Here is an 11833-nt window from a genome sequence, read left to right as displayed (position 1 = left end):
AATATACGACAGGAAAAAGGAGAGTCGCTGCGAGAATTTATGGAACAATTTGGGAAGATATTCTTGAATATCTCTAATTTGAATCATGAGGTCGCCATGCACCACCTCATAACAGCACTAAAGCCTGGCCCTTTCGTTGACAGTCTATGCAAGAAGTCCATGAACAATCTGGATGAGCTTCGGACTAGGGCCACCAAATTCATGCAGATGGAGCAACTGAAAGAATTCCACAATACAACTCGATCAGACACACAGGAGAAGAGGCACCATGATAGAGAGTGAACGTTAGCACCCCGATCCGGTCACAGGTTCAAAGACTTTAGGCAGCCGAAATACAGCAGGTACACCCCCCTTGTGTCCAACAGAGCCAAAATTTTGGAGGAAGCACTGAACACCGATCTAATAACAGCCCCTCGAAGGGTTCCGACTCCCCCGAACGCCGATACCTGCTTTTCACCTTTTCTCCAACACAACACAGAGGGCCCAATAAGTGTCATGGACAGATATATCCCGGCGCCTTTTGGTCGTGTACATCCCAGCCCAATGATGTAACAGATAGGATATGGCATTATGGCACAGAGGTACAGAGGAGCAGCGCGTAATCTCAGCCAAAAAGGAAGGAGTTGATATTTGGCGAAGTATAGACGGGCAAACCCCAAATAAGGAAGGAGTTGATATTTGAGAAGTACAAACGGTCAAACCCCAAAAAGAAAGGAGTTTATCTTTGACAAAAGTACAGACGGACAAATCTCAGAATGGAAAGAGCTGATCTTTAACAAAGACACAGAAGAACAATCTCAGCCAATAAGGAAATAACTGATGCATGCAACCTCAGTCGGAAAGGGAAAGAATCGATCCTCGAATACGAACGGCTCGCAAATAATAATAACAGGTCCATTAAGAAATTAGTATAAATTAAGGCTTAGTGAACAGGTAAAGATACACTTTTCTCACTAACCAATTACACCTCATATCAATCACTTTCTGACTTGAGCGTCGGAGTGCCTGCAGGTACCCCCATCCTCGGAGTGCAGACGGCAGGGAGATCCAGGAAGACTCTAGGAAGGAACAGGAGGAGGTTCGACACAGAGGGTTCTTGAGATCGTCTGGTTCCACACCGAAATAGTATCGATCAGGTACATATAATATTTTCATCTTATCATTTAAAAAAACAAATATTTTTTTTATTATTTATCAATATAACTATCTAAAAAGGAAGTTTAAAAATAAAAATAATTTATCAAAATTTAATAAAAAATTGAGTCACGTAATTATTTGAAAGAAAAATATATCATAATCAAGTTATAATTAAAAAGTTATTATAGAATTTTTTTTTTCTTTCTTATATTCACAAAATAATTAATATAAAAAAAATTCATGAGATAAAAAAATACTATTTATTAAACTAATATTTTAGTAGTATACCAAAGATAGTAACGAAAAATATATATGATAAATAAGAATAAATAATATGAGTTTGTGTCTAACTTCTTATTTTTCTTTATATAAAAAAAAATATATGTGAGGAAGAGAATTTGTGAAATACAAAATTTATGTCTAACTTCCTAATTTTCTTCATAAATGAAAGAAGACATGTGAGTAAGAGAATATGTGAAAAAAAAGAGAACATAACAAATATCTCATTAAATTTATTTATTTTTGATTGTATTTAATTTTATGTTATATTATTTATCAACACTAAATATTATATTTTATAAAAAAAAAGTGTACCTATTTTAATCTTCACCAATACGATATATATATATATATATATATATATACTAATTTTAAATTTTTTTTAAAAAAAATTAGGAAAGTCATAACCACTTAGATGTAATTTGTTCTTATTAAAAATTTAAGTATGAGTTAAAAATTAAATAATGAAAAAACTGAATGATATGTATAAAAATATAAATTGTAGAAGTTAATGTTCCAAATCTTAAATTTTAAAAAAATTATAAATGTTTAGTTTAAAAATTTAGATAAAATATATTTTTAATTTCTAAATTCATATACAAAATTGTTTTTCTTTTATTCATATTTTAATTTTGTTCATATTTTAAGTTATTATAAACTTCAGAATGAATAAATATATTTATTTTTTCTAATCTGGTGAAGTTTTTATGTTAAATGATAATTAAGTTATTTACATTACTTGGCATGTTAAGATATTTTAAACATTATTCAATTTTTAAAAAAAAAATTGACATTATTGAATTAAAATAATTATATTCAATTTGAACATGAAAATAAATTTTAATTTCGTATTCAAAAGAATAAAAACACCATTAATCCTTCAAATTTTGTCTTGAAGATACTATCATGTGTCTTGTACGTTCAACTTTTGTATCATTAATAATTAATAATTAACATTCCCTGAATGTTTTCTTAGAAATTTCTCAAGAGTAGTGTGTCTGAAAAACACAACCATAATTTAGCTGTTTGCAAAAGGTTAAAGTATATTTTCCTTGTGTATGTAATAAGAGATATATTACTGCAATAACAATTATTCTTTAGGGTGAATTATAGTGAATCCTTCCAATTTTCAAGCAGATTAAGATGCAGAGATTGATCGGAGACATATACATCATCCACAGTTAAGGAAATAGTTACTTAATTTACAGCTTACAGTGGCAGAAGAAAAAGCATTAGCAACATTTTCATCTTGTTCCTCTATAAACAAAGTCAAAAGTCTCTAGGATCAACAAATATCACTGGTGAAGAGGATCTAGAAGTGAACCAATCAGAATTTTGAGAAGAAGCCTTGTGAAGATTCTTAATGCACCACATGTCCTCTGCCCATGAGAACTTTCTCCAATGTGGGACTGCGTCTCTCACCGGGTCCCTTTGGCCCAGTTCAGCCACAATGGCCCCACAACCACCACCATCTCTTCCCATGTTATGCACAAATGCACACAAACACTTCATCAGTTGAGCACCACACTTTCCCTCCATGTGCAATCCATACACAAAATAAACCCCAAATGGCCTAAAAACATCTGGGAACGAAGGTAGCCTTAGCCATGGCATCCATTCATCCAACAACCTCGTACCTACGCAGCACGCATGTGCCAATGGTGACACACCCTTCACCTGCAACTTAAACACATCTTTGGTGTTCCACACGCTCAATATGGCGTAGCTTGGAGGGAGAATGCCCCTTTTTGGATCACACTTTGACAAGTGCTTCTTGGGGATGGCCATGAAGGTCCCCAGATTCAGCTTGTTGCACAAGATCGAGTCTTTGTCTTTTGGGTAAAATTCTGAATTTGCAAACATTTTGTCATACATGGAGCCTGCAAGGCGTGGTGGAAGACGAAGCACAGCAACATTGGAGCTGATTGGTTTGTAGTGAGCATGCACAGGTTGCACCAGAATGGTTAGAGTCCTGAACTTTGAGTAGCCACATTTTTTTGTGAACAGATTCACCGAAGGCTCGTTGGTACAATCAGTTGCCATATATGCATACTTGGCCCCTTTTTGCTTGCACCACTCTTCTAAATGTTGAACTAGTTTTGTGCCAATGCCAAATCTCCTGCATATGCCAAGATAAGTCTTTTGAGTTTTACTTATTTTGTTGCCTCATCAAGCATCAGAACATTTATACCTACTGCTTTTTGGTCTCGGTGTGTTTTTATCTAGAAATAGATATGCAATTAAAAGTGATGATGAAACGGAAATTAAAATGAGGGTGGATCATGAGGAATATTTGAACTGAATGGAAAAGTAAGGTTTGTGTGGACCTTGGTGTCTGGATGAAGAACTTTGTACGAAATTCAGTGAGATGGTTGAATATAAGAATAAGACATCATATCCAATTGCAGTTTCTTATTAAAGTAGTCTTAGTGGATACATCATACATGTGTCAATGACAGGCTAGCTTAACCATACTTTTTTCACCTTTCCATGATACGAGGAACATTGCCTTCTCTTTATCTTAGAATCTAATCCTCCACCCCTTCTTTTTTTTTTCTGATTTTTTAGTTTCCCTTATTTTATAAGGCCCGAATGAGATTAGAACCAAGAAAGCACACAACTAGCTGAAGAGAAAGGGATTAGAACCAATGGCAAACAGAACAGAAGCAAAACCAGTTTCATAACTGACTTTTGCTTTTACAAGTTGGAGGAAAACTGATTATGACTCCTCCTTCTGGTATTTTATTTATCTGAAACAAACACATGCACATTAACATCAAAAGTACTCACTCTTTTGATGACTTTAATGTGCAGTGTGCAGAAAGAGATTGAAGCAAGCAAACCAATAACATGAGCAGAGTGGAATAGAACCTGTGCCGAGGGGAGACTCTGAGCCCCAAAATATAGGCCAGTTTTACATAAACCGAATTCCCTCTTGTCACTGTTTTCACACACCCCCTTATCACCCCAACAACTTCTCCTTCTTCTCCATATTCTGCAACCTGTTATTTTGACCAAATGCAACATTCATTAGCCTTTCTCAAAACCAGCAACAGATCTATCTGAAAACTATAAATCCCACTTCAGTTTTAAAGGAATGCATGCTGATTATCACACAATTTCAAAGTGTGAAACTGATATTATTCCAAACTCTCATATTTTTTGTGCTAAAATTAAAGTTGAAGACAGTGTAAAACTGAAAAAACTGAAAAGCAATGAGATTTTTAACTAGATTTGTAGCTGGTTACTTACGAGCATGACATGCAATTGAAAGTGACGGATTCGGCATATGGGGTCTCCCATGAGGTCAGTGACAAGAGATGGCTTTCCACTCTGCCCAACTTCACAAAGCCTCTCAAGTTTCTCTACTGCCACCTTATGTCTATCTTCATCATATTCGTTTACCACAAGCAATGGCTCCATCACTGTCTCTGATGGTGATTTTGGATAAATTTCTGCTGCTATCTTTAGAGACATGGTATAGATATAGATGATTAGAACAATCAGTAGCAAGCAAAAGAGAAAGAAGATCAATGATTATCCCTTGCTTCTTCTCACTTGTGCTAGCTTCTATCAGCTTTCGATGCTCATCTCTCTATCTGTATGTGCATATATACATCTTAGAAGCCCCAAGAATATGCATACGTGGCACCTCCCCAAAGTTTAGTGGACCTTGTTCTTTTGGCAAAAATGAAAAGAAAAGCATGGAAAAAAAATCTAAACTTGTATTCTGTTATTTCTATTCCATAATTCCATAATTCTATAATATTACATCATGTTCATATCTTCTTTTGTTTGTAGTGCGTGATCCAATACATCATGTACATATTGAAATTAAATATGCTCTGGTGCGCCTGTACACTTTTTGTGAGAGATAATAAACCACATATTATTTTCGATCACTATGCAGAGGGTTGAACTTTCAAATTTATTCAGCATTCACATTAAATGTGCACAAGGGAGAGAGAACTAACAATGATAGGTGCACTAACCAGTCTTCGCATTCACAATGTGATACATACACCCATATGAGGATAATGATGTCCTAATAATGATAGCAATAACAACAATAACAACAATGACAGCAATAGCAGTTTAAGGTAAAGTTTATCTGCAGTCAAATGTAGTGTCCTAACTATTGAATAATTGTCCCTGGTTCCTAATACAAGAGTAGTTATGTCATGACTTATCCCTATCCAAAGAAAAAGGCTCCACTCAAGGTTTGTTTTGGAATGATATCAAAGTATGTGTTTTTAGATGAGAAAGTGTGATTTAACTGAGTACAGGGTTACCATCTGTGTCCTCTGTGGTTAGTTCTGTCTTGTTATTGTTATTGATATTGAATGAAAGAAGAGTGGTGTGGTGGGTCATTGAGTGTGTCTTTAGAATCATGATGGCAAATGTTGTGCAAGATTCGCCCAGGTGTTTGAAAACTAGAAGCCTGAAGCATACACAAAAAAAGGCCTTATCTTATTACTTTCCTTTCACCAATTATTGGGGGAGGTGGCATAGAAAGCATGCCTTTCACCACGTTTTTGGTGAACATGTGGGATGCTACTGTGCGGCTTAAAAGTGGGGTTTTGATCACCATCATCATATGCACATATTGAGCTCTTTTTTCAATTGAAACCGTACCATTCCTTTGTTTGTTTATGTTCTAAAAGAATGGTGCCAAGTGTTGTGAGAGAGAACAAACAAACAACTCTTTCAATGGCTACGCACGTCCCTAGAAGCTTCATTCACCCCAAGCCAAGCCCATATCTTATTAGCTGATGTGTCTTGTTTCTAAATTTGGATGAAGTTTTCTCATTCATAACTGCTACACTGTGGTCCAATTGTACTGCAACTTACTTGTTAAGGAATGCAAAATTTAATCTAAAATTTTCGACACTTTGAGTCCTATCACTGGAACCACTTGCTCCAAATGATACATGCAAATGGTACAAAAGCTAAAAAGAACTCTCTCAACATCAAAAACAGAGTGCTCTGAATACAGAAGAAAGCTATGCATATACCAAGGTTCTGATTGGACTTGCATGATCAATGCACTATCACCAAAATGAGAAGCTGGTCAAGATAGAGTTGCAAATTCTGATTTGCCATATTAATAATCTATCCAAAGCATATACTTTGACATGAGGAAGTTGTGTTCTCTGTCCTTATACCAACAAAATCCTCAATCATCACTGTTTGTAACTTTGGTAATTCATAATGAAGGGTTTGGTAAATGGTCTCTTTTCTCTGTCCAACTTTTCAGACCATTATGTTTCATTCTTCTTCACACTTTTAGTTTTCTTCAATTTTCTCTCCAAAGGTTAACATCAGAGTCTTAATCTGAAAAAAACAAACACCTTATTATCAAAGCTACACGTATGTTCAAGTTTTGAGGCCATGGTTGCAGAAATTTGATGCCTAGAAAACATAGAAAAACTGATGTGACGCCATTAATGTTGCATATGACCTGCCTGCCATATCTTTGATACTAATTTTTCTTGAAAATATGTTTTCCAACAATTCTGTCAAAAGAAAAAAAAAAAACAAGAGTCTCAATCGAATCAATTTTATTCTTATTCTTTTCATGAAATGATTTTAGTAAAGTGGTGAATATGATCGAATTTGTATGAACACGCAAAGTTTACTTTTTTATCAAATTGAAAGCAAACCATATATACAAAAGGGGTTTGAGCATGAAAAATTTTCTACTTTAGGTATAATTTTAGCTTCATTCTTAGAATAAATGATTATTCCAAGAAGACATATTTTCTCTTCAGACAAATTGGTTAAAGTTATACAAGATTCTAAAAAAACAAATTTCTCAAGAAATAAAATATAGTTAAATAGATATTTAAACATTTTTCAATTACAAATTGTATTTTATATATTATCTATTTATTCTTAATAAATCTTCCAAAAATAACTGGTTTTGCATTTTTTTTTAGTGAAAATAGAGACAAAATAACATCATTATTCAATATATACTTTCAATAATATAAAAGTATTCCATCCGGTCTTGACTATAAACAAAATTATAAATCATGTTAATTACGAAATTTAATTAAGTATTTAATTTTAATAATCACATTTAAAAGATGTTTTTTTTGCCTAAACTGTCTTTTATTAGAAAAATAAATATTAAAAACAAAACCTCAGTGAAATGTGAAAGCATTAATTAAGATTAGCATACAAAACTTGTCGTACTTGTATTCAAATTTTAAATAAATAATAACTTTGTAAAGTTTAAGGAAACAATATGAAAGTACGAAACTAGATTTCTAGAAAAACCTTAAAAAATCTTCTGTGTAATCGTTGCACCTCTGTTACTACCAGATACGAATATATTGTAGTCGAGAAAATAAATTATATTCTTCTATCAGTATTTTGCTTAATTAAAAATTGATTAATGATTGAGATTCACGCAGTGGAAAAAATAACTGCAGGAAAATCTTGATCCGTTGAAACCAGTTTCACACAGTCACAGGTTTGATTAATTTTGATTTGTCTGTGACTCACCGTAACAATGCGTAATTGATTACAACATCAAATACGTTCTATTCGTTTCTATTTTCTGAGATCAATGACCTGCATAATTATATTGACTATATTCTCGTGTTCGTTCTTTGAGTAAATTAAGTTTAGAAATTGCAATAATTTTGGCACTCACCAATCTTTGCTGAATATAAGATTCAACAAAAATTAACATCAGTAATGCCTAAGTGGGCGCGGCTGCAGAGGAATTTATGCAAATTCCTTACAAAAAAGAAAACCAACTTTACATTATTAAATTTCATGGTTTATGTGTTGATTAGTTTTTCTTCGATATATTAGACTCTCGAAATCTCGCATAGAATACAAATAAGAAAGTTAAACAAGAAAAATTCATAAATTTATTGGTATAAAGTTTTAGATTGAAAATAGTGTTAATTTTTCGTAAAAACCAGACCCATGTTTTATTTGTCTTGTCTCAAAAGATCTGACAACCCGATCAGTATTAGAACTTCTCGAAAGATTGAATATTTCTTGAAAAAGTCTTACATCAACTAAAAATAAAATCAATTCAAAGTAAATAAGTAGGTACAAATTTTACTTTATAAATCAGTTGTGTATTTCATCGGCTATCGAACCATCTGGAATTATGAAATAAAGCTAAATTTATAATCCACTTGTTGAAAAGTGGAAATTTTCTCACCACAAACAATTCAAATTGCTGAAGAAGAAAAAACAAGATCAAATCCACAAGAGAAGTTGTTCCGATTAGCCTAATAAGAATAGGTGTGGGTGAGTTAAAGAGGCTATGATGAGTGAATCAAATCTTCCATAACAAAACAAAGGACACATAAGAGGTGTGCATGTTCAAAGAATGAGGCACTACATAAAGTAACATTCCAAATTAGAGATAGGCATGCATCTAGTTTCTATGTTCACATTAATTAGTAAAACACATGAAATTATTTACATTGTGTTTAAACAATTAATGCTTAGCTTCCTTTAAGTTGTGGCGTTTGGCATCACATGAACAAGGTGGTCCTTCACCTAAAAAGTAGGGAAAATATAAAATAAAAATTAAATAGGGTTTATCCCTAATCATTATACTAACCATACATATAAAAATATTCCCCCATTAGTCAAAAAGCAAGTTTAATATTGAAAGTGTGAGAATTAGAAGAAGAGGTACACTTAGGTAAATTTGTGTAGGGATGCATACCGACAATACTAACCATATAAAAAAATGTTAACTAAAGCAAATACCTTAAGTTATAATATTCATATTCATATAAATATATGATGATATTTTATTATCATCCAGGTTACGTGGCCTCTTATCATTGGCCTTCTCGTCCTAATGCATATAAACAATTAAGAATGTCACACTGCTTTTATATGAGTCATGAGTTAATTATGGAATAATAAATATATTCTTTTAATTTAAAGTACTTGATTATGGTTCTTAATATTTTTATATAAAGTCTTTAAAATTGAGAAAATTATACTACACTCTCATTTTTTACTTTCTGACGTGGTTTAACGTAGACCATTGATTCTTTCAAAAAAAATACAGTGATATATTAATCCATGACCCGTACTAAGTCATGTCAACCAAAAAATAAATGATAAAAGTAAAAAAATGAAAATTATAATATCATTATCTATTAAAATTAAACGAGTTTGTTTATAAAGAGAAGTGCATTTTGTAAACTCTAGTTCGTTATTTAGTATTTTTCTGAAATATTAATCCATATTATTTATTTCTCAAAATTTATATTTTCTTTTCCGGTTCCTTGTAATATCAATATAATAATTTATATTTAATTAGTAATTTAGTCTTTCTATTAATAATTAAAATCAACAAGTGTATTTAAATAAATGGAATTTGCTGAATAGATTAATCCACACAGCTTGAAAAAATGAAAATAAATTAAAATGACTATGGTTGAATCAATTGCTTGCATCAAGAAGCTCTCCTAGTTATTATCGTGACTATAGCTTATGGAGTCTTTTATTTTGCATAGATTTATGTGCTGTTTGTTGGGGACAAATGTAAGTAAATTTAAAAGACAATTACTAAAGTATTTGTGATATATATATATATATATATATATATATATATATTGAAATATCAAACCATATTAAATTTATTATATGTTTTTATTTTATTGTGTGTTTTATTTTTATTTGTGAATGTATTATTATATTTATCTATTGTGCAATTATTCTCAGCATATATTATCATTCTTATTTTACTATATACTCATTATAACATAATTAAAGAAGTCAAATAGTACAAATATAGAACAAAGTAAGCTCCTAAAAAGGGTGATGTGGTGTCGATTTTACATAGGCTAAACTTGTGATGGGAATTGTGCAGTTAAATTTTAGTTTTGATTTTTTTTTCTTATACTTTTAAATTCATCAATTTAATCCTTCAACTAATTTTTGAAATAAGTGTTTTCAATTTGTATGTATACTTTAACGTAATATTTATTACCGATTACTTATTAAAAAAACTAAATTCATATATATTTTAAAAATATTGAGGATTAATTAATTAAATATTGAAATGAAGAGACTAAAACCGAGTTTCACCACAAATACAATAACCAAAATCATATTCAATCTTAGTTTTTAATTTCGACCCTCTTGCTATCGTGATCTTTGGTCTTTTTTAATAATATCTAGAAAAAAACAAATCCTAAAGCATATCTTAGGAAAAATCTTATATTAAGTGAACAAGCTAAAATCAAGTCATAAATTCTAAAAACAACTCTAAACCCTAAACACCAATATTTTGATATTATATTTTTTTTACTATCATTTGATATTTTTTCATATTTATTTACCTTTTTTAAATATAAAAAGTTATCTTTTTTAAGATTATTTTATTTTTATAAAATTTGTTAAATAATTGTCAAATGGTGTTGAATAATTTTTTTCTTTAATTTATATTTTGATCTAGTTCATTTACCACCTTAGAGTGAGAATATATTAATGAGATGAAATCCATGAAACTTTGAATATAATCCATTAGGTTAGGATTCTAAAAAATGCATGCAAGTTTAAAAAAAAAAAAATGATTTGTTTAGTCTTGGTTGAATTAAAGTGCCCCATCTTTATGGCCTTCTTTTGAGGACTTAATAATTTGAGTGATGCAAATCTGCATTAATCATAAACACAAATATGGTTGCCGAAAGCCATTGATTCTCGAAAGCCACATTCCAAAATAAGATATATTTATTTCCTTTGTTTTAGTCACATTATTACTATTTGCTTACGTTCTTATCACTTTTATTGCCGCGCATGGCATCACAAACGTAGCAGTAGCAAAGGTGGTCCTAGACCTAAAAAATAATTAATGTACAAAACAAAGTGCTAAATCATTACTCATGTATGTAATAATTTCTTTGTAATAAAGTAATTAAAATAAAAAAATTATATTAAAATTCTCATTTTTTTACTTTCATCGTTTACTTTTTGACGTAATTTAGTATGAATAATTGATTATTTAAAAAAAAAATATAATGATACATTAATCAATAATTCATATTAAACCATATCAAAAAGATAAAAGTTGATAAAAAAATAAGAGTCATAGTATCATTGTTCTTAAAAAAAAATATTCATGTCATAGTATACTAATAAATACCAATATCTGTATCATTAGTTCAATATTTAACTAATGTACAATGTCTATAAAATATTTTTATTACAATAATAAGAACAACTTGAAAAAAAAATTGATAAGTTGTTACAAGAAATATCATATTATTTACTCCATTGTAAAAAAAAGAAAATTATTTATACCGTTTCTTTACATATATTTAAAAATTAAAAATGATAGTAATAAGAAAAAGAATATCATGAGATTCTATACTTATTTATGGAAATATGATAGATCAAATCCATGTTTTAAGAAAAAAAGTGT

The 11833-nt window shown here is 30.8% G+C and overlaps 1 protein-coding gene across 1 annotated transcript; it reads right to left on the bottom strand.

The window, feature by feature from the left end:
• Positions 1–2554: 2554 nt before the first annotated feature.
• Positions 2555–5018, bottom strand: LOC114166368 (probable N-acetyltransferase HLS1). The gene is made up of 3 exons (XM_028051087.1): positions 4669–5018; positions 4288–4418; positions 2555–3535 (listed from the first exon to the last, which is right to left on the bottom strand). The coding sequence occupies exons 1-3, from the start codon at positions 4891–4893 to the stop codon at positions 2686–2688; spliced, it is 1206 nt and encodes a 401-aa protein (XP_027906888.1). The 5' UTR covers positions 4894–5018; the 3' UTR covers positions 2555–2685.
• Between the last annotated feature and the right edge of the window lie 6815 nt (positions 5019–11833).

This window comes from Vigna unguiculata, chromosome 10 (genome assembly GCF_004118075.2).
Source record: "Vigna unguiculata cultivar IT97K-499-35 chromosome 10, ASM411807v1, whole genome shotgun sequence".
NCBI lineage: Eukaryota > Viridiplantae > Streptophyta > Magnoliopsida > Fabales > Fabaceae > Vigna > Vigna unguiculata.
Note: the sequence above shows the minus strand (reverse complement) of the source record. Positions and strands in the feature narration are given on the sequence as shown.